At 40.2% G+C, this 24,214-nt stretch overlaps 1 protein-coding gene across 1 annotated transcript in view; it reads left to right on the top strand.

Moving 5' to 3' along the window:
- The window catches only part of MMP14 (matrix metallopeptidase 14), a 45,143-nt gene extending 25,707 nt beyond the window's left edge, over positions 1 to 19,436 (top strand). The window contains exons 2-10 of the mRNA XM_073632526.1: positions 9,662 to 9,810; positions 10,428 to 10,550; positions 10,637 to 10,944; positions 11,060 to 11,227; positions 11,693 to 11,868; positions 11,947 to 12,085; positions 12,241 to 12,391; positions 14,076 to 14,191; positions 17,175 to 19,436. Coding sequence (XP_073488627.1) covers positions 9,662 to 9,810; positions 10,428 to 10,550; positions 10,637 to 10,944; positions 11,060 to 11,227; positions 11,693 to 11,868; positions 11,947 to 12,085; positions 12,241 to 12,391; positions 14,076 to 14,191; positions 17,175 to 17,506 — 1,662 coding nt within the window. The 3' untranslated portion in view covers positions 17,507 to 19,436. The remainder of the gene's footprint in view (positions 1 to 9,661; positions 9,811 to 10,427; positions 10,551 to 10,636; positions 10,945 to 11,059; positions 11,228 to 11,692; positions 11,869 to 11,946; positions 12,086 to 12,240; positions 12,392 to 14,075; positions 14,192 to 17,174) is intronic.
- The last annotated feature ends 4,778 nt before the right edge of the window (positions 19,437 to 24,214 follow it).

Below are 24,214 nucleotides of genomic sequence, written 5' to 3'. Positions count from 1 at the left end.
ACGCGACTTTATATATTATTACTCTACACGATCTCCATAGAGCATTGTTCCCAGCTTGCCCATATTGCGATGAATTTTTCCTTTCTATCTTTAATCGCATGTACCCATCTTGCAGCCTCCATTATTGAACTGACCTCTCTCGTCCAGTACAACAGAGTTGGACTTCTAGTCTGTTTCCATAGCCTGGGTATTAACAATTTGGCTGCATTTAATAGATGTGGAGTAATACTTTTCTTATATGATCTAATAGACATTGGTGTCCAATGAAATAGAAAATTTAAGGGTGTTAATTCCATGTTTCGAGAGGACAACCTCTCTACCCATGGAGCAATCTCTTCCAAAATACCTTAATCCTGGGGCAGGACCACCATAGATGGAGATAAGTACCCTTTTGCTCACACCCCCTCCAGCACCTAGCATATGTGGTCAGGTACATCTGTGCCAGCTTTACTCCCTCACATTTTTGTAAATATTTTATTGTATTGTTTCATGTGACAACACTGAAGAAATTACACTTTGCTTCAATGAAAAGTAGTGAGTATAAGTTTGTATAACAGTGTAAATTTGCTGTCCCCTCAAAATAACTCAACCCACAGCCATTAATGTCTAAACTGCTTGCAACAAAAGTGAGTACACCCCTTAGTGTTACAAGATCACAGGTGTGAATGGGGAGCAGGTGTGTTAAATTTGGTGTTATCGCTCTCACTACTGATCACTGGAAGTTCAACATGGCACCTCATGGCAAAGAACTCTCTGAGGATCTGAAAAAAGAATTGTTGCTCTTCATAAAGGTGGCCTGGGCTATAAGAAGATTGCCAAGACCCTGAAACTGAGCTGCAGCACCGTGGGCAAGACCATACAACGGTTTAACAGGACAGGTTACGCTCAGAACAGTCCTCGCCATGGTCGACCAATGAAGTTGAGTGCAAGTGCTCAGCGTCATATCCAGAGGGTGTCTTTGGGAAAAAGACGTATGAGTGCTGCCAACACTGCTGCTGAGGTTGAAGGGGTGGAGGGTCAGTCTGTCAGTGCTCAGACCATACACCGCGCACTGCATCAAATTGGTCTGCATAGCTGTTGTTCCAGAAGGAAGCCTCTTCTAAAGATGATGTACAAGAAAGCCTGCAAACAGTTTGCTGAAGACAAGCAGACTAAGGAAATGGATTACTGGAACCATATCCCGTGGTCTGATGAGACCAAGATAAACTTATTTGGTTTAGATGGTGTCAAGCGTGTGTGGCGGCAACCAGGTGAGGAGTACAAAGACAAGTGTGTCTTGCCTACAATCAAGCATGGTGGTGGGAGTGTTATGGTCTGGGGCTGCATGAGTGCTGCTGGCACTGGGGAGCTACAGTTCATTGAGGGAACCATGAATGCCAATATGTACTGTGACATACTAAAGCAGAGCATGATCCCCTCCCTTCAGAGACTGGGCCGCAGGACAGTATTCCAACATGATAACGACCCCAAACACATCTCCAAGACGACCACTGCCTTGCTAAAGAAGCTGAGGGTAAAGGTGATGGGCTGGCCAAGCATGTCTCCAGACCTAAAGCCTATTGAGCATCTGTGGGGCATCCTCAAACAGAAGGTGGAGGAGTACAAGATCTCCAACATTCACCAGCTCCATGATTATTTCATCATGAAGGAGTGGAAGAGGACTCCAGTGGCAACCTGTGAAGCTCTGGTGAACTCCATGCCCAAGAAGGTTAAGGCAGTGCTGGAAAATAATGGTGGCAACTCAAAATATTGACATTTTGGGCCCAATTTGGACATTTTCACTTGCTGTCCCCTTATTTACACAGCAAATTTACACTGTTATACAAGCTGTACAGTCACTACTTTACATTGTAGCAAAGTGTAATTTCTTCACCGTTGTCACATGAAAAGATATCATAAAATATTTACAAAAATGTGGGGGGGTGCACTCACTTTTGTGAGATACTGTACCTTCCTATCTATTTACTAGCAGCATAAGGATTACTAATAGTCAATGTTGAAAGTGAAATTCCACTTTAAAACACTGTAAATATTAACAGAGGGAATAATACAGAGAGGGAATCAAACAGAGGTGCAAAAGCAGGCAAGCCAGGGAGGTAACTCAAGGTTAAGGAAAGAGGGGATCAACAGAGAACAGAGCAAACACCACAATGGACCAGACTGCGAGCGCAGTAGAGACAGAAACCAAGCATTACCACATGAAATGAAAGCAGATCTAAACCCTCCTACCTTTCACAGCCAAGGTAGCTGCCATCTTAGCCTCTGTTTGATCTGCAGTTACCATGGTGTTGCACATGTGGTCAGATTTGTCATTTAATGGCTTGACAGTTTGGTTGTGAGCACAAGCAACTGTGACAATTACCATGCATGGCATTCCTTGAATGTAACTGTTTTGGGAAACAGTTTCATCGACATGTTTAGTTCCACTTTAACTATAACAAAGCAAAGCAGATACTTAAAGTATAAACTTCAATAACGTTTCCTATCAGCACCCCTTTGGTCCATTAAATATACTATATAATGTGTTTTATTATATCTGTTCAAGTGCAAAAAAAAAATAGCTGTTTATTCAGCCAGAAATTATGTGAGCTGATAGCTTCCCATGCTCTCTGCCTTTGGACTGTTATCAGTTAGCATTGTTCCCTGCTATCTCTGTGGACTACAAAACACCTATCCTTGTTATAGAAAAGAGAGGGAGATAATATGCAGTTTTAAAGTGGTAGTAGACTCTGAATTTTTATTTTAACCTAAAGGTAAGCTTATAATTAAGCTTACCGGGGGGAATCTCTGTTTAGACCCAGATATTTAACCAAAGTCCCCAACGGGGCTCCTAAAAAATTGTACAAAAAAAAAAAATAAAATTAAAATAAACCACTGACCCCATCCACTACTCTACTGACACCAATCTCTGCCCTACTGACAATGTCCACTGCTCTACTGACTGACACCTACCTCTGCCATACTAACATGCCCATTGCCCTATTGACACCATCCACTGGCCTACTGACACTGTCCATGTTTTAATACATTTTAAAATGTTTGTTTACATCTATTTATAAGAATGTGTCTATGTGTGTATATATGTATACTCACACACACATGTATGTGTAATTGAGGTTTGGGGTGCACACCCTAATGGAATAGGCTGCACACACTTATCTATACTATAGTATCTACATTTTGTTATTGGTTTAACGGTAAAGCTTAGGCCCTACTTTCCAGGTCTTCTGGTCCACTCTCTGATGTACATTAGCAGATTGACTAAGTGACGTTCTTGTTTTGTGGTTCTGGATCCTGGGTCCTCCAGGGACAATATCTTCATGGAGTTTGTCCCACAGTGTCTATGTGTGTAATAGGAACATTAGATCATAAGTTCCTTTAGGGCCAAAGTGTAAATAGCTATATACATTCATTAAAGAACGACATGATGTATTGGCGCTATATAAATAAACAACTAAGTGTGTTGGGATAGGATAAGAGTCAACTACTTTCTTGTTGCATTGCACATATTGTACTATTATTTATAATGAAGTGGAAGTAGATGAAAGTGGGGGCGGGGGGAGTGGGGGGATTGCGCAAAAGCTTAAATTGTATAGCTTGTGCAACTGTTCATGTGACAGTATCTTCACTGGTCTCAACAACAACTCCTTTCCCTTTACTACCGGCCCCTTCTTGCCTGTCCTGCATCTGTATAAGGTTTTCCTGTAACTTTAAACGGCTTCCTTTATGCCCAGCACCATAACATCCCTCCCCCACACACACTTTGAAGTTTCACATCCATTATATGTGGCCCCAGGGGAGATATATACACAGCATCAGGAACATCCCCCAACAACCTCTCTTTGAAGAGGCAATAACATTGCTGTTAACCCCTTGCCTGCCAATGGACTGCCAAACCTAAATTTTTTTCCCTTTGAATTCATCTGTTTGTACCTACATCATATTATGTTGCCTAGCATATATCAATACTACTTATTACCCGTCTAGGTATAATTATTTCACATTTGATGGTCTTTATTATGTTTTTATTTGTGATATTCCATTTGATGAAGGGTAGCTTAACTAACAGCAACTAAATAGAGCTAGTCACTTTAGACAAGGGTTTAGCAAAGTTGTATTGTTACCGTCTTCCTTAATAGTTTTAAATAGGAATGCACTGATACCAGGCATTTGAGTGAGTATCGGTACTCGCCCAAATGCACCCAATACCGAAACCGGCACTTTCGGATCGATGGACGTCCTCTTTGGTTGCCCGCACAGTACTGTCTCCATAGTGGAGCACTTCCGCCCGCTCCTGGCATTTCCCCCAGCCGGCGGTGATGAGCCCTGACCGCAGCTGTCATTTCTGGGTGCACCGGCCGTTGCCGGCTCTGTCCATCGATTTGGCATCCATTTGGCTCACTGCCTGCCCCCAGAAGCTCCGGGGTCAGAGGCAGCCGTTCATTCCACCAGGCTCAGAAGAGTCAACTACGGAACTCGTGAGACACAGTGCCTCACTGGCACACTACCATCTCCCTGCGTGGGCTTGTGATCGAATTACCTAATGTCATCAGTCTGTTCAGTTTTCCAATAAATGATTGCTGCTTTGAACTTCTAATCTGCCTCTACTTACATACTAGAACAGCGCACCCTCTGCTGAATTTTGTGAGTTCTAAACTGTCCACCAGATGGCAATTCTATATACACAGAGAAATTGCATGCAATTCTTTGAAGTGCGATTTGCTTAAATTTTTTTTTTATTGACGCAAATCACACCGCAAAGTATCGGTACTCGGTATTGGCGAGTACTTAACCGAAAGTATCAGTACTTGTACTCGCTGATAAAAAAAATTTGGTATCGGTGCAACCCTAGTTTTGATAGATTGTTTTAAGTAAAAAAAAAAAAAAAACAACTTCAGAAAAATATGAAGGCTGCCATTGTTGACATTCTTTTGAAAATTCTATTTTTGAAAATAGTCTAAAAGGTCTGTAAACCAAAAAAGAATCAATGCAACACATACAAATATCAATAAACATACAATTAAAAGCAACAAAACAAAGGCAAAAAAAGAAAAACGTTTTTTTTATTATTTGTTTTGTTGCTTTGTACTGTATGTGTATTAATGTTCGTATGTGTTGTATTGATTTTTTTTGGTTTACAGACCTTTTAGAGAACTTTCATGTTCATAGGGAACGAGAGTCACTCATTGGTTTCAGCTGGTTTTTCAGTATTTAAGTGGACCTGTGAGGGGTGTGCTCTTGTTATGATTAAGTGCAGATTGCGTGAAACGCGTTAACAGCTGTTCCCTATCCATCTGGAGCTGTGATGTTGCTTTGACATGTTATATACTCATTAAGGTTTGCAAGATTGTTTTCTTTGGACAATTTGCCTCTGTAGACCAGACCAGCACCCGAGTATATAGACAGCGGGCAGATTCTAAATGCTACAGAGAGCCATGCTGCGCAATGGCATGCCAATGCTCTATGCAGAATTCTCCTGGAAGTCCAGGGTGGTGGGCAGAGCCTTCACAACCTTAGCTCACAGGAAGTAGGATTAATGATGATAGGTGTCATTTGACCTGGAAGAGGAGGGGCACCACCTTGCTGGATCGGTGAGTCTACCAGGGACAGCACTAAAGGTCAGGTAAGTATAATAACTGTAGGTGCTTTGTTATTTTTTTTTAAGCTGCCAGGGAGTGTTTTTTACATTTGTGCTCAAACTGAAGATGGACTTTAATACTTCAGTTCTTATGTGCATACTTTTTCATGGCCAAAGTATCAAGCCAGAAGGTCAGGAAGACAGCCAGGGAGCGAAAAATTTTCAGGTGCAGTTACTGTATATTTTTATTTCATGCTTACACTAATTACTCTATTACTGTTATTAAAAACCACAGGGGTTCTTAATCCCCTTATCATCCACCTTATCAGGGAGGACCCAGTTCTACTTTGCACAAAACTGCCAAGAGTATGTTTTCCATATAGGTCATGGTTTTCCATGTCCTGCCTGTGGACTTATCATTCAGACTTGTAAATGACCCCTAGAAATGTTACTGGGAGTGGTGATCTTGTGTTTTTGTATTTCCAGAATAGGACTGCAGCTCTGATAAACACATCACATACAATGTACCTACTTATGTATAATTTCATGCTTTTTTTGTTCTCATTGTTCGCCTTTTTTTCCAGACATATCTATTTTTTTTTAGATATTTCCCAAGTAGAGGAGATTCATATTTTTCCATAAGCCACTTTTGAAACTTGTGTTCCTTTATGGTTATTATCCTTAGATAATGTTGGGGTTTTCCTGTTTTGTGGGATCTGTAGAAAAGTTTGCAGATGAAGCTTCAAGGAATATTAGAAGCTGCTGGCCTTGGGGGTTAAGGATGAAGAGGAATGACGTAAAGGCTCATTAGTCTAGATCCATTAACTCTTATATAGTGAACTGCTGAAATGTATGTCACCCTTTTAGTCAAATTGTAGTCTTCACTGTTGTTCAGGGTAGCTGGTAGGAGTTTTTTTTTTTTTACAACTTTGCTATACACATTGGTATTCATCAATGACATTAGCCAATATATCTAATATGGAACCTAAAGTGACCTGGTTTCCATTACTGCCATTTTCTTGGAAATTCACCTCCTAGAGACATTGCTTTTGTTGGATCAAGTTGTATTTTACAGAGTCCACTCCCTGGGAAAGCAGATAAAGACAATTGATAATATTGTACTATGAACAAGTTTTGTTAAATACATTATCACTGCATTGGTTATTAACATGTAGATGTTTTGAAAACTTTCCTAGTTTTGGAACTTTAAGTGTCATTGTTACTTTGTGTATAAAATGAAAGAATTAAAATGGTCAACATTGTAGTGAATACAAATGATTCTGGTGGTAGTTTTTGTCATATTGATATGTGAGCTCAGGATTGAATATAACAGCTGTTACAACTTATTTTTTCAATTGTGTTGTCACATTGTATTACAATTAGGTTAATTTTCCCTGCCTCGCCCGCTTTGCCTAAAATGGAAAAAAAATTCAACAAAGAAATGTGGTTTCAACTTATAGCACCAACTAGCAACTCTATTCGCCTATTATGAAATGTAGTTGAATAAAGACTCAACTGCCACCATTAGATGACTAATAATTATACTGCATTAAGTAAGAATATTACAGGTATATGAGCCAAGTAAAATCTGCATATACAGAATAACATTGGCTCATAGTGGAGCTAAGAAGGAACTGACATCCACTTCCCATATTTCTCTGACGTTTTTCACATCTTCAGATTGTTTTCTCCACTCTTCCGATGTCAAATAAGGTGAACTGTGGTCTGTAATGACAGCTCCACTTACCATTGTCCAACTTATGTTAGGACTGTTATATGTTTTTTAGCAATTTTCCTTTTTTAGAATGATATTGAAGCCATCAAGAACGATAAATGCATTTTTGAACCCAAACAAGTTACATGTCTTTTAAGCTGCTCTTTTTGCAGACAAAACATTAGATAATCACAACAGCAGGTACAGCAAAGTGTGTGCCATTAGAATTATCAATGTTCCCACTTCAAATAATAGAGAGCCTCCACATCTGATGTTTCTCATTATTTATGGATTAGAGACAGAAGAACATAGTTTAATAAGGCAGCTTTATTTGCATTTGGATTTTTCTTACTTCCCAGCGCCGGATCACATAGTTTGAATCAAGTCTCACTCACATGCTCATACCTCATGGTATGAATATAAAGGATTGAAGCCCTGTCACATTTCACTGATTTTAGGTTTGCATCAGTAATAGGGTTGCCACCTCATCCCTTTAAACCCAAACACATATTAATTACACAGGTTCTGTGGCTGATTAAGGTGGTAATTAACCTCAGTTGGTGCCTTATCTGCATTAAATTAGCCTCAGAACCTGTGTAATTAATATGTGTTCGGGTTTAAAGGGATGAGGTGGCAACTCTAATCAGTAACCATGTCATGGGTGGAAGGGAACAGAAAAGTGGGCTCAATAATAACATTGCTGGGTATGAAGGGGTGTTATTACACAAGTGAGGTTATGGATATAACGACACTTGTAATTCCAATACAGTTTGCAGGCCAACTGGTACTCTATCCCTGCTATGGAACAATGCTTTTGGATTTCATTTATCTTGCACTCGAGCCTGCTAATGCCTCTTCACTCTATGCACAAGTTTACTTAGAAAACCTGGGTCTGGGTGGTGTGGGCACTATGTGGTATATCAGGTTGTGCCGTCAACAACCAACAGCACAGCCAGGCCTTTGGTGAGGAGAGACGATTAAGGAGATCAGATGGTTAAGGAGATCAACTATAGGCCACATTCTGAGAGATAAACACAGATTTGACTTGGGACTTGGGTATGTACTGTTGCCAATGGGGTGCATTTCTATGGGTCATGTATTCCCACTGAGGGTGACCCCCACACACACACCAAGCTATTGCCCAAGACACTAGCCCACAGGTATCCATTTTACAAATACGGCCATGCATATCCAGAGACATGCTAGCTGACAGAGTACGTTGGAGTCGTTCCTTAAAAAGAATACTGGCTACAGGTTGACCTTGCTGGTCTTATGGCAAAAAATGGATTGGCTATACAGAGGAAGTTGGCAAAATGATGGTGTCTGAAGTGCTGTAGGTCATCTCTATGTTTCTAATAAATACACTGTTCTCTTTGTTTACATTTTATGTGCTTTGTGGGAATTTTTCCAATTAGTTAAACTAGATGGAAATCTGAAACAGAACAAAGAACCAGGAGCTGATTGGGTGTGCTGTTTTTTTTCCTTATTCATACACACCCTCTTCCAGATTTGTAAGGCGGGAGTGAGCTCGCTGACCTCACATTAACAGCTGTGCAGCAGTTTTTTTTTTTCCTGCCTGTGGAGTCCATATAGCACTCCCTGCCAAACAGGAAAAAAAATTTCCTTTGGCTTGCCAAAAAGTGTTCCATTCTTTCATTGCTGCATATCTGCATCCAAGAGAATCAGCGTCAAGCCCCATGGCTTTAGTGAGCTTGGATTTAAATGCATGGTTGTGATAAACAAAGAAGCATGTCCTTGCAGCACTATTTTCATCAAACACACAACAGAGATTCAAATGTTCTAATATGTTACAGGTGACAATTGAATCCCTTTTCTGTTAATGATGAGAAATCATACAAAAAATATGTTGGTCAACACAGTGACTTAGTGGTTAGCCACTCTGCCTTGCAGCACTGGAGTCCCTTATCTACGTGGAATTTTTGTTCTCCCTGTGCTTGCGTAGGTTTCCTCCAGGTGCTTGTGGGTTTTGTCCACGTACTCCGGTTTCCTCCCACATTCCAAAGACATGCTGGTAGGTTAATCAGCTCTTGTCTAAATTGTCCCTAATATGTGTGTGCGTGTATGCATGGATGTGAGATAGGGATCTATCTTGTAAGTTCACTAAGGGCAAGGACTGATGTGAATGCACAGTATGTAAAGCATGGCATCAATTGTCAGCGCTATATAAATGCCTGTTATAATATGTTTGCCCACATTAAGATATCATAGGTCAGAAATAAGTCAGTAGTAATAATCTTTGTTTATTTGGGTGCTACATAATACCATTATTACAATTATGTATGTTGTATATAGATTTAAGTGTGTGATACCATATTCTGATTTGGATTCCCGTTTTTCTGTATCCACAGGGCTGGCTTCAGCAGTATGGCTATCTGCCTCCAGGTGACCTCAGAACTCACACATTACGCTCCCCACAGTCTATGTCTGAAGCCATTTCTGCTATGCAAAGGTTCTATGGGTTGCCAGTGACAGGGAAGATGGACAGTGAGACAGAAAGGTATGGTATCTTTCTCTAAATTCATTTTTTTGGCCCGAACAAAAGTAACTGGAGCAGCATAACTCAGTACAAATTGTTAAAAAATGATAAATAAATAAATATTAGAGTTAACCACAAACATGCAGATAGTGGGAATCTGATGCAATAATTTTATTTATCTAGTTTACATTGTCAATCATGCAAAATTAGTCTCGTACCTGCATTCCAAAAAGCAAAATATACACATTAATCAATGTGTATATATGACCTGTACAACTTGTACTGGTTACTTCACCATCATAACATTTTCCCCAGGTTTATATTGTTATCATTGTATTATTATTACTAGTGCTATATTTTCAGATGTAAGACTGTCCAGATCATAGGATTAGCTTTAGATGTTCATAATAAATTTAAAGCATAATACTCATGAAGGTTTGTGAATAATATATTTGTTATAGAGACACATGTTTGGCATGCCTCAAACATACATTATTTCAGTCTTGTGCTTCTCACATGGTGGCAGCGTTTATCAAGCATCTAGAAGCATTCAATTGTACATAATGACACATAAATATATATAGATATATTTCCTATGTTATATTTATTCTTACATACTTATACCTGGTTATCTTTAGGGCTATGAAAAGGCCACGCTGCGGTGTCCCAGATAAGTTTGGTGCTGAAATCAAAGCCAATGTGAGGAGGAAAAGATATGCCATCCAAGGTCTAAAATGGCAGCACAAGGACATCACTTTCTGGTATAGCAAATCATATATTTAGAAGGACAATCTTTTTATATTACCTTTTCAGCCTTACTTTTAGTATAACGCTTCTTTTCTCCCAGCATACAGAACTACACACCTAAAGTTGGCGAATATGAGACATATCAAGCCATCCGGAGAGCCTTTGCTGTTTGGCAAGCAGTAACTCCACTACATTTCACTGAGGTTCGATACGTGGACATTAAAGATGGACATGCAAAGCATGCTGACATCATGATCTTCTTTGCCGAGGGGTTCCATGGGGACAGTACTCCTTTTGATGGAGAAGGGGGCTTTCTGGCACATGCATACTTTCCTGGGCCAGGTATTGGAGGAGACACTCACTTTGATTCTGCAGAGCCATGGACATCCAGAAATGATGATTTAGATGGTAAGTACAAAGTCACACTCAGAATGAGCAATCTTTATACAACATGGAGGATAAACAGATTAAAAAGGAATCAGTGATATCAGTAATACAAATGTTAATACTTCTGTTTACTTAGGCAATGATCTGTTTCTTGTGGCTGTTCATGAACTGGGACACGCGCTGGGATTAGAACATTCCAATGATCCATCAGCAATCATGGCCCCATTTTATCAGTGGATGGACACCCAGAACTTTCAGCTACCAGATGATGACCGTAGAGGAGTTCAGCAGATATATGGAAGTGGTAAGAGGCTGGAGACAGCACAGTTAAATTAAATACTACAAGCTATGTAAAAAGCAGATATATTAGTTGAATAGAATTTTAGGAATCCATATACTGTAAATAAACAATATGTGAATGTTTACAATTGCGCATAAATCAATAGAACATGTACATAATTTAAAGATCGTTTACTCCTATGTTTTGCTCGAAAGTTAAAGTGGCCATAGTTGGTTTGTTTTTTTGGTTCAGCAGGCCCTGTCAGAATATGCTGATCAACAAACACTTTCCAACTTGCTCATTCAGCAGAAGTCAATCTACCGATCGCCTTCTGTAGAACAGGGATGGCCACAAACTGATCAAAATTTGGCAGGTCCCTGCTGGCCAAGTTCAAATGTCTATGGCCAGCCTAAAAGAAAGTCACTTTCTATATAGGTGACTGGGGGATAATTACATTTACTAAGTTACTGACTTTCCATTTATTCTTAGGCCATGGAGAAGAACCACCAACGCGTGCACCACGTCCCACACGTGCACCTCAGCCTACTCCACGATACCGTCCAGATGTCCCTGATGACCCAAATGTTCCTCCATATGGACCAGATATCTGTCAAGGCAATTTTGACACCATTGCTGTGTTGAGAGGGGAGATGTTTGTGTTTAAGGTTTGTGGTTAGCAATCTTTCTTCATTTAAAGAATAGGTTAACATCTATCTCTTGATTTAAACAAAATATCTCTGCAGGACAAATGGTTCTGGCGTGTGCGCAATAATCGTGTAATGGATGGTTACCCTCTGCCAATTGGACACTTCTGGCGTGGGCTCCCAAACTCAATAAATTCGGCATATGAACGAAAAGATGGAAAATTTGTCTTCTTCAAGGGTAATTAGTCAATAGTGTGGATTTTTCAGTGTTTAATTTAAAAATTATTAACTATTAATTAATAATAAAAACAAGACACATATCATGTTGTTATAATCATTTTGAGATATTTGTATTTATCATGATTTTTTATGTCTTTTTTTGTGTGTGTTCAGGGGATAAATACTGGGTATTTGATGAAGCAATCCTTGAGCCTGGATACCCCAGAACATTAAAAGAAATGGGTCGGGGATTACCAACTGATAGGATTGATGCGGCCCTGTACTGGATGCCAAATGGAAAGACCTATTTCTTCAGAGGAAACAAGTAAGTGATTTTATGGATTGAAGGGAGGAGATATAGGACATTTCTGTATCTAATTTCTAAACTAAAAAGACAACTGCCAAACAGCTAATTCCACACAAGAAAAACATGTAGAAGCTCTTTTACATGTCAATGCCAATAGATTTCTAAAGGAATGATCATGTTACAGTGATCACGAATGACCAGTTATGACGACTGGATAACATACTCAAGGTGACTGCACTTTTTAGAGCCTATACTGTAACTGTGCATGCTTCTTTTGACTTTAACTGAATACTACTATGTTGTTGATGCCCAGATTACGCTCACTCTCACTCTAAGCCTTTCAAACTTCTCACTGCTGTTTATCAACTTACACAGCAGGCTTTTTCACTGTAAACCTGCATACCAAATATTAGTTGACAATTCATTATAAAGACAGAGTTTACAAAATTACACTAGCTGACTTTTTTAAATAATTTGTAGGTTAACTTATTATTGCATGAGTTATCATTTAAACGAGAAGTATGGCCAAAGCTTTTTTGGTCATACTTCTCTTGTGGGCTCTGAAAGGCTATTGTCAGGTTTTATCTGGCTGCCTGATTGACAGCTGGTTGCGGCTCTCAGCTGAGGCCATCTGTGCCTGGCCTCTTCCTACCCGGCACTCCAGTGAGAACTGGAGGAGCAGAGTGGAGGGTGATAACTTACAGTCACTGCTCTACGCTCCAAGAAGACCAAGAACTGAATGATCAGTGGTCATATGATTGCTCAGTTCTTGGTTTTAGAGCCGATGTGGGAAAGCTGCAGCAACACAGTGAAGCTGCAGCATTGAGGTAGGTATGTGTGTTTGTTTTTTGTATAACCCTTTAAGTTAAAGCGGGGGTCCACCTATCTATCGTTTGTTTTTTTTTTTTAGTTCATTCACAAACTTTTCTTCTCAGCATTACATACTCACATATTGTGTGTAATATGTCCGCCTGTGTCAGATTTCGTCGGAAAGAATAACTTATATTATTCACTGCAGGCGGTTTCCATCTTCATTGTGGGCATTTGAAGCCCACAAGCATTTATTTCCTGGATGTGGTGAATGCTGTGCTCCCAGCATTCACCACTCGTTCCTGCACATGCTCAGTGGCATCCTGGGAAGCCTGAGACTAGCTCCCAGGAGTCTGGGAGAGGCTAGAAACACGCCTACTCCCACGGGAGGAGAACCAGGAAGTGCAAAGAAGAATAGAAAAATAAAAGGTAATTACGGCGATTTAAATTTTTTTAAATGGCATGTCAGCATCTAGGCAAGGAAGAGAATACATACAGATATTGTTCAAAATTTGGGTGGAACCCCGCTTTAAAACCTGTGCTTTAACCATGCAGGGCAAAGCAACAAATTTGTTTTAATACCCCTTAAGGCCATCAGCATATACCATTCTTTGCTTCTCCAGCCCTCTGTTCAGCTTCTGGGAATGAATAAGAAAAGCATCTCGGTGTAAGCTCCATGTTGCTGCAATTACAGCTATACCAGGGCTGAAGACTCTACCTATTCTCATTTGACAGTGCTGACCCAATCACCAACCACCAGCACCGACATAGCTCTATTGGCAGTAACATAGAGTTAGTCACATGCTACCCCATACCCAGAAGTTCCAGGTATTTTTGCTTTTAGAAATATTTTGAGGTATTAATCACATATTTTGTCTCTTGTTTCTTTCAGGTACTATCGGTTTAATGATGAGATGAGGGCTGTAGATTCTGATTACCCAAAGAATATCAAAGTATGGGAAGGGATCCCTGATTCTGTTCGAGGAGCATTTATGGGAAGTGATGGAGGTAAGAAAGACATATTCTTACAAGTTATGAGGAATTAATTGGTTTGTCATGTATTCGCACATGTACAAATGCATTTGCATACACCATGTTCAAATGGTGGTTTATCCTGAGAGTTTTGAACATACTACGTTCTCTAATGTTTAAGAGCCCTGACTGACTTTGTAACAATGTTGAACTCACTGCATCTGCCTATAGACTTTAGAGGGCAGGATCTGCAGAGCACTCCATAAACATGTAAGTTCAGGTTTATCTGACTCAAGGGGGAGTGGGAAGGAGAGGCTGCAAGACACAAGTGGCATCAGAATTTGAAGGCAAGTTTTCTAACCTATCTGATCTCTCATTTCCCTTGGCAGGGCTTGTTAGCATTGCCAGCCTCTGCCCATACACACAATATTGTAGCCCAATCCAACAGTTTCTGAGTTATATTTCATGTCAGTTAGTACTTTTAAAGCTATTTCTATAACTAGTTCCAGGGTCAGTGCAAGTAATATTTGAGACAGGGTAAGAACATTTTTTCAGATGGATATTTCAATAATGTTTATTGAGAGGTTTACAGATAACAGAGATCATTCATCATAAGAACAACTGTATACATCATCAGACATTGAGATCCCATAATGAGCGCGGCGCATGGTTAGATACAATTTGTACAATAGGGAGTAGGTATATATGAACGGACCTCTTAAACAGAGGGTACCTTATTAACAGTCGGGAACCAGGTTAGGCGTATAGTCTGGTCTTCCTCAACAACAACAACCCAACTAGGTTTAAACTGTGCCAGGGAGGGAGACCATACATCCCACCCTCTGTTCCTTCCCAAAGGTACTACATCTGGTTACAAACCGCCTTGTATCACATCTTCAGTGTTAATATTTCAATCAGCGTGCAGCTAGACCTCCTATCCTATAACCGTCTTTGCTGATTTTACAGTGTGTTTATGGTAAAAAGGTTCTGTTTGGAGGTATCTATGTCTCCTTGACTCTAAAGATAACGTATCTTGTTTCCAAAAGTTTTTTGTCTATTAAGCCCAAACCAAGCGATATCGTAAGATAGGTAAATCTTGAGTCTTCTGTCTCCTGTACCACATAAGACTTGCTGATATCTGAACTCCCTCTCTAGTGGGATCTGGTTTGCTCTAATTCCAGGGGTGGTGGTTTGATGAGGTGGAGGTCTCCTTATACTTGGTTGATCGCTCAGCCATGGCTGCAATATTATCCTTCACAGATTCTGATGACGTTGGTCTAATAATCCATGAAACATGTTCTATTCGCCAGAACTACACCATTTGACCAGAATTAAAGACACTACAATTATTACTTAAAGCTTCAACCACCCTCTAGTATCTCTGGCTAGTTTATAGCTTATCTAAACAAAAAACAAGAATTTAAAATATTTAAACTTACAAGTCCTCAAATGTGATGGCTGCATTCTTTTTTATCCCTTTTGTCCTTTACTTTCACCTTCTAATAACACACTTCATCCCATCATATTTACACTCATTTCTCCACTGTATGAATGGAGGATGCCATGGTTGTCACAAGGGCTGGACTTTTAATCTCACTGGAAGTGACGAGTTTGATGCATTTTCTCTAGTTTTTGAAAATGTTATCAGCATGACAAGGGAAAACAAATGTAGCTAGAACACCTAAGGACTGGTAAGCTGCCATATACTGAAGTGGAATTCCAGCCTAAATCTAACTATGCTTAAAAAGACTCCCTCCACCCCTTCTAACATCTATGCTGACTAACCTGAGTAAGAAAGATATGTACATGTAACTATTTTCAGCCTGCTTTGGCTCCCTGTCAGTCAGCGGCGACTGCAGGGGAGAGGAGGGACTGCCGACAATGGATGGGCCATGGCAGTCTTCTGGTGACATCACCACTCGCATGCATTCCCAGCCACTGTCAAGCGCTCTCTGCTCTCCCCTGCAGTCATTGCTGGCTGACACAGAGATCACATGACCGTATTGGAACAGGCTGCAAATAGGTAAGTAACGTATTTTTCGCTCCATAAGACGCACCTGACCATAAGACGCACCTACATTTTAGAGGAGGAAAACAAGAAAAAAAAATATTCTGACCCATACAGAAGCCTGGCAAAGAAAATGCACATTAGCCAGTGGTATATATTCCACTAATAAATAAAGATACACCAGTGTTTATGTGAGTATAATCTGATGAGTGAGTAATTGGATCTTATAATGCCATACAGTGTAGATCTATAGCAGGATGTCTCATATGTTCCTATAGATATATAGCACAGTATGCACACACCACTGTCATAATACTAGCAAAGATATTGAAATAGTAAGAAAAGAAGGTGAGAAGCAGTGTAGTTAGCCGTGTCTTGTTTCATCTATCTAAGCACCTAGCATGATCTCCACATAAATACTCCCATAATATACATACAGTATTTTTCAGCATTATAAACACACGCTGCTTGACGCTCTCGCCCCCCATGTTACTTTGACAGCCAGGCAGCTACTTCTCTATCTCACCGCCCATCCCACTCATTCTGACAGTTGGCCCTGCCTCCCTCTGCCCCCATTGGCTCGCAGCAACCCGGGAGGAAGGCAAGATTGCCCGGTGCCCACTGGGGGTTTGGATGTCTGTCCCCCGCTCTCCTGCCTCTCTTCCAGGGGTGGCGGCGCGGGGCGGTGCCGGCGCGGGGCGGTGCTGGCGGCGGCGCGGGGCGGTACCTGTCTAATTATCGCACCATAAGACGCAGAGACATTTTCCCACATATTTCTGGGGGGAAAAGTGCGTTTTAGTTCGGAAAAATATGGTATATACATCTTTTTTTACACAAGTTAGTTAGCATAGGTGCTAGGAGGGGAATGGGAGCATTTTTAAAACTAGGTAGATTTTTACTTTAAATTGTTTTGGGGTTTAGATATGCTTTAAGACAAGGGTCTTTGATTAATCTTTTTATTTTACTGTAGCATTTCTTAATTCTTAGGTTCTTTCCTTTTATGTTTTGCAGCCTTTACCTATTTCTACAAGGGTAACAAGTACTGGAAGTTTAATAACCAGCAGCTGAAGACAGAATCTGGTTTTCCCAAGTCTGCTCTGCAAGAGTGGATGGGTTGCAGGACCGTCAAGCAACCTGAAGATAATGATGTTAATGATGACAGAGAAGTAGTAATCATTGAAGTTGATGAAGCCAGCGGAGGAATAAGCATGGCAGCTGTTGTAGTTCCAGTGCTCCTTTTGCTTTGTGTCCTGTTCCTTGGACTGGCCGTCTTTATCTTCAGGCAGTATGGCACTCCCAAAAGGCTTCTATACTGGCAGCGATCCCTGCTGGACAAAGTGTGAGACTTCACATATCTGGACCCTCCCCCCCATTGCTGTCTCTCTGGCCCTCCCATGCCTCCCTCACACAGATTTCATGGGAGCAGTAATAGCCTCCTGGGGAGGGAGGAAGGGAGAGAGGCAGTTTGCACCATCTTTGCCACTATTTATGTGGCACACATCATTGCATTTAACCCCTCCATTGCCAGACTGGAGCCATGTCTTCCATAAAGGTTATTGCACGGGTACAAGTTGTAGTTTTTCATTAGTAATTTGTTGGGAAGTGCTCTCAGTATAGCCACCACTTGCAGGAGTCAGAGCAGAGATGGACACCCTTTTAAAGGGTCTGAAGACATTACCTTAAGTTGTGTGTTCATTCTTTTCAGAACACTACAGTCCCTTGCTAAGATGAATAGTTTTTTGCTAAGAGCACCCAGCGTGAACCTTAGTCATGGCTGGGGTACATGGAATTGCAAGTGGGGGAAGACCACCCTGTCTGGCCATATGAGCTTTTGTCCAAAGGTTATTTCCTCTGTGCCATACTGCCAAAAGCACAGCTAGCTTTACTAAAAGCCAACAGAAGGACGTTGTTAGTCAGTAAGAAGATATTGACTTCTACATATAACCTGGGTCACAGCTGTGTAATGGGGTACAATGTTCCAAACTTTGGTGACAAAAGCATTTATAATAATTTGGTAAAATATAAAGGGCCTGAGGTCCAATTTAAGTTGAAAAAAAAAAGAAAAAATATGTTTTCATAGTAACCAAACATGTGTGACAAGGACAATAATGGTTTGTCCTTTGGATTTTCAAGTACTGTTTGTGATATATGATCTAGAGGAAGCTAAGATAGGTAAGTGTATTTTTGCAGAGCAGGAATCTGTACCTGGAGAAAAAAGAGGGACAAGTTTAAGGTCAGTGCCACCCAACTCCCAGAGTGCCTTGAAAAATGCCCTGTAAACCCATCCATTGTACTTCTATGATGCCTATATGCTCTATTCTTATGAGTATAGAAGGAAAGCGTTTCAATCTCAGGGTCTTCTCCTGGTATCTGACTTAGATGATGTAGATAGATGCTTATATATACTTGGTTTAGTCACTACTTTCAGGTCCTGGCAGAAGCAGCAATGTGTTGGCTTTCTGTGATGTAAGGGGTTGATCACTGCTCTGAAAGATTCTTGCAGTTCTCTTGTCAGAGAAAGGACTGGGCTCACATTGTTTCAGTCCAAAAAAAAATGTTAACAAATGCTCTGCAGGTCTCTGGCTGTGGTGGGGTTAATCATGGTTGCTTAGTGCCCCTGTAATTGACAAAAAGAAACATCAGTGCTCTGTGAATCTCATGTGCAGGGAAGGAGTTATTCACAGCTCTGCAGGTTTCTGTCGGGGTGAGGTTAAGAAGGGCAATCACATGGTACGGTCAGGGGGTGGGGGTCACATTTCCTGTCTTGTTTCCCATCTTCTTATTTTTTGTTTATATTTGATTATTATAATTATTATTATTTGATATTAAGGCAGCTCCTGCAGGTCAGGCCGCTTTGCATCTCCCACCTGTCCACTGCCAGAAGGATCAATCTTGTTCCACTGGTCCCTCTAGCAGTGAGTGGGTGACCTCTTCACCCCTCCCCTCCAAGCATGGAGCTTGGGGTCAGGGCTTGCACAAGATTATGGGGGCAAAGAGAAGCATGTGCCCTTTCTAACCTAACCCCCAAGTGCCTTATATCACCTGTAACCTCAAACCTAAAATGTGCATCATTCCCTTATTTTAATATGTGCGTGGAGGGGTGTGGGAGATCTACCAAATGGAATTAATTAAAGCTTCTCTCATGTGGACAAAGTTGTGTTTTTTATTTTATTATTTCCTGAAGTCTTTTTTTTTTTTTAAATCTACCAGAAACTATTTGTTATGGACCTATGTTTTTTTAAATATTAGAAATATAAAAAAAATATAAAAACAGAGCTTTATCTGTGTTCATTTATCTCACATACACTAAGTAGTACATTTTAACCAAGTGTGGAACCTCTTAAGCTTGAACATTTAGTTGAGTAACCATCATACCTTTATACATTTTATATTTTCCTGAATTGTGCTTTTTGTGTTTCCTTCCCTTATAATTTTCGGTAATCTTCTAATCCAGTTTTAACGCCACACATTTCCCACATTTTGCATCAGAAAGCATATACGCATAAGGCCTTTAACTGGCATATAAAAGACTGTGTTTTTCCATGTTTTTTACTGTTACTGCAAGTGATCAATGCAGTAAAGTGATTCACATTTTTTTAAATGTATAAAGGAACTATAAGATAAACATACATAATTAATGGATCAGAATTGTCATCTAGTGCGCATTTTTGTCTGGGCAGGTTTTATCAGGAAAAAATGAAAAAAAAAAAAAAAGATTTGTGCATTGTACTGTAATATGAAATTTGTATTGTATTCTGCTGTGCTTTAAGGCTATATGCAAAAATGTTTGAACTTAATAACTATGCTGAAGGTAGAGGGGAGAAAACGAATAGATGAATATCTTACATTCTGTCTAAAAATGATGTCAGTCTCCTCTGAGACCTTAAGACTTGGGCTTAATGTTGCGAAGAAAGCAATCTTTCCAGGAATTCTTTCCCTGTACTATATGGAAAATCCATTTAAGTTATAGCTCTGACTTTCTGTACTTCTGGTGTGCAATATCACACTGAGCTGAAAGGCACTGCAGTAGCTTACTGTGAAGCTGTTTGTCCAATTTTCTGCATGCGTTAGCCTTTGCGAAGAACCCCTTTTGTGGAAGTGGTAGACTATTTCCCAAATGACACTTCACTTTCACTCCCCTAGCAATTATAAGCGCAGTGCGGAGGCTACAACAACAAACAAGCTATAAAACCCATGCAATATACAGCGGTTACAAGGATTGAGGCAGAATATAATTTTGGGTAAAACAAGTTAGGAATAGCTTCATGAGGAGGATGCAGCATGCTGATCACCCATCTCAGATGGCTGGTAAATGTTTCTGTACATTCATAACTCATGAAAACTGTATTACTAATCTGCAAGTGTCAATAGGCCCTTGGAAGGATTTATGAGGGCTGTGGGGTTAAGTATGCATAATATGACTTAATTACCAAACACTGTTTGGCTCTTTATCATGGGTTAAAGCTTTAAAATGCCACTTTGTTAACACTCAATAGGAAAGTGTTTAATCACTACGGAGGAGGACAGTGGGGAAGCACATATATATATATATAGCAGTACAGATGACAGAACCCACACTTGTATATGTATAAAGCCCCCACAGGCTTTAAAACTTTGCAGCGGCACAATGGAAGAGAATTTACATATACCCAAGATGTGTTCACTCCATTTTGTGACTGAAATCTGGGTGACTATTGTATTTATTTATGCTTAAAGCTTATGCAGCTTTCCAGAAACTAAAACAGCCCATAGATGAGTCAAATTGGTTGAACAAGAAAAAAAAAAACGATTTAATTCCCCAATTCACACAATCGATGTGGATGGGGGAATCTTCCCCGCTGATCTACTGTATTCTGACAGCGGGGGATTTCCCTGCCATCAGAATACACTGACCAGAATTGCAGGCTATAGCCTGCAGCACTGATCGTGTGGGGAAAATCTGACAGGGAAATTGTACAGAACTGAATAGGTAGATCAACTTCTGTGCAACCTCAGTGCCCATGCATGGATTGAAATTTCAATCCATGTATGGCTGGCTTAAGCTAGTTGGAGCAGCCAGGCTGTCGGCCCAGCACTTTACAAGATATTAGAAATCTACGTAGGTGCTTGTCTATTCGTTTGCATTTCTGTACGCAAAGGTTTGAAGCTTCCCTAGGACAGAAAGTCAACTGGATACATACTGCAAATACAGCCAAAAGCTTGTTGATTGGTAAACCTAACACCAGCTACAGGTAAATATCTGAATAGATTTTATTTTTTTTAGTTCAAGAATAACAAAAAACGGTAACATGTTACAATTATGAAGAAATGGGATGTATAGATAAAGAAAAACAAAAGTAATAAAGTATGGATAAATACTAAACAGTCCATCTCTAAAACATTAAGATCAGCTACTACAGTCTGATTAAAAGAAAAAAAAAATAATTGTGATATCTGCAATAAAATCTACAGCATGATTCTGAAGTGTTGGTGGTGCACCTCATCATCGACCCTTTGAAAGTGGCTACAAGTATAGCTTTGTCTCCATGTAAGACATCTTATTTTCCAGTGCTGTAAATTTGATCTCCTGCATTACTGAATGAAAAAAAAAATTAAAACATTCTATTAAAGAGAAATGTATAAGTGATTTGGATGGATTTTTTATTAACAAAATGGGACATGGAAGGACGGATGTTTCAGGATATTGCCTATCCCCTCTACCGCCTGTAGAATTACCTGGGAGCACATTCTTTTGATGTTTAATCTGATTTATCTGGTTATCAGTAAAGTAGATAGTGTAGAGGGTTATCACTACAATTTACAATCATATTCTCAAATGAACTTACAATCATATTCTCAAATGACGTAAACTTACGTTAGGGGCCTCCAGTAATTATTCATATGACAAAAACCATGTCATGTAAGGGGAACCTATGGACCTAGACTAAGAAATGGAGAAGAGGAAAGCACTATGGAAAGACAAGTGTTACAATATCTATAAATAATGGTCTCTTCTTTACAAAAATAATGTCTCCAAAAACACATTCAATAATGAAAAAACTGATCCATGGAATCCTTGGGGTCAGGAAGGACACCTGCCTTTACAAGCACATGAACTTTAATGACATCCCAGTCTTAGTCCGTAGGGTTCAATAGTGAGTTGGCCCAGCCTTTGCAGCTATAACAGCTTCAACTCTTCTGGGAAGGCTTTCCACAAGGTTTAGGAGTGTGTCTATGGGAATGTTTGACCATTCTTCCAGAAGCACATTTGTGAGGTCAGGCACTGATGTGGACAGGAAGGCCTGGCTCGAAGTCTCCGCTCTAATTTATCCCAAAGGTGTTTGGGTTGAGGTGAGGACTCTGCGCAGGCCAGTCAAGTTCCTCCAGCCCAAACTCTCTCATCAATGTCTTTTTGGACCTTGCTTTGTGCACTGGTCCAAATCATTAGTGAAGGGGGGGATTATTGGGTGGTGTTGTTTTTCAGGTGTTGGGTTTGGCCCCTTAGTTCCAGTGAAGGGAACTCTTAAGACATCAGCATACCAAGACATTTTGGACAATTTCATCCTCCCAACTTTGTGGGAACAGTTTGGGGATGGCCCCTTCCTGTTCCAACATGACTGCACACCAGTGCATGCAAGCAAGGTCCATAAAGACATGGATGAGCGAGTTTGGGGTGGAGGAACTTGACTGGCCTACACAGAGTCCTCACCTCAAGCCAACAGAACACCTTTGTGATGAATTAGAGCGGAGACTGCGAGCCAGGCCATCATGCCCACATCAGTGCCCGACCTCACAAATGCGCTTCTGGAAGAATGGTCAAACATTCCCATAGACACACTCCTAAACCTTGTGGATAGCCTTCCCAGAAGCGTTGAAGCTGTTATAGCTGCAAAGAGTGGGCCTTTCAATATTGAACCCTACAGACTAAGAATGGGATGCCATTAAAGTTCATGTGCGTGTAAAGGCAGTTGTCCCAATACTTTTGGTAATATAGTGTATTTGTCAGAATTGTAGTTCACATGCCAAATTGATTGCCAGGAAAGGTTTTTACTGATTGGAGCTCCCAATATTGTTTGAGAGGACTGCATCGCGATACAAGCCCATGTTGGTTAAATAACTGTATGTATTATATGCACAATTGTGCATTGTATATACTGTACATTTGTGAAAATTTGTGAAAATTTCACATAACTGTATTTTTAGGTTGATCCAAATTGCTCAAAATGTTTTTTTAGCCTGGCTTGTCGTTAATAGTCATTCATTTTTGACAACATAATGCAGATGGTATGTATCCTCCTTTGTCATCAAAACTTCAAAAGCACAATGAAATAAGCAGCTAAAGTGGGACACTTAGTACAATTTTCCCTAAGTTTGCTGAAAAATAAAAGATTGTGTGGGTGTTAAAATTATTGTGTTAGACTGAATACAAATGACATAGACACTTTTGGATAGGATTAGCATAATGAAAATAGCCACTGATCCTTTTTTATTGGAAATCCAATCCAAACGTATTACTGCTAATTTTTCAAATGTATTTTGTACAGATAATTTATCAAAAACTTTAGGCTACGCCCAGTGTGTCATACCATTTGAGCTGATCTACTGGAAAAAAAAGTTAAAATAGTTAAGTAAAGTAACACTTAAACTGGCCACATATGGATCAAATTTTAGGTGGTTCAGTTTGTATCCATGTATGGGCACTGTGTTTGAACAGAAGTCCATCTACCAATTGATTTCTGTTCAACCAGCCTGCTGGAACATTTCCACAGGATCAGTGCTACAGGCTACAGCCTGCGGTGCTGATCAGTGTAGTCTGACAGCACTGCAAAAAAATATTTGATGGAGGTTATAACCCTCCCTTACTATATCCAAAATGAATAAAAAAAATGTTTTGCCTTTAGTTACACTTTAATACTGGGTTCACACTGCTTTTTGGAGCGGCTCACAGCAGGGGTCCGATGCGTCCCTGTTCACCATTTCAGGTCCGATTTCGGACAGAATTTTTGGTTGAATTTGGACCTGAAACAGACCAGAAGAAGCAAAGGACTCCTGTGTAATATACTCTACAGCCG

Source organism: Aquarana catesbeiana, linkage group LG01, assembly GCF_042186555.1.
Source record: "Aquarana catesbeiana isolate 2022-GZ linkage group LG01, ASM4218655v1, whole genome shotgun sequence".
Taxonomy (NCBI): Eukaryota; Metazoa; Chordata; class Amphibia; order Anura; family Ranidae; genus Aquarana; species Aquarana catesbeiana.
This window is presented reverse-complemented; position numbering and strand designations above follow the sequence as displayed.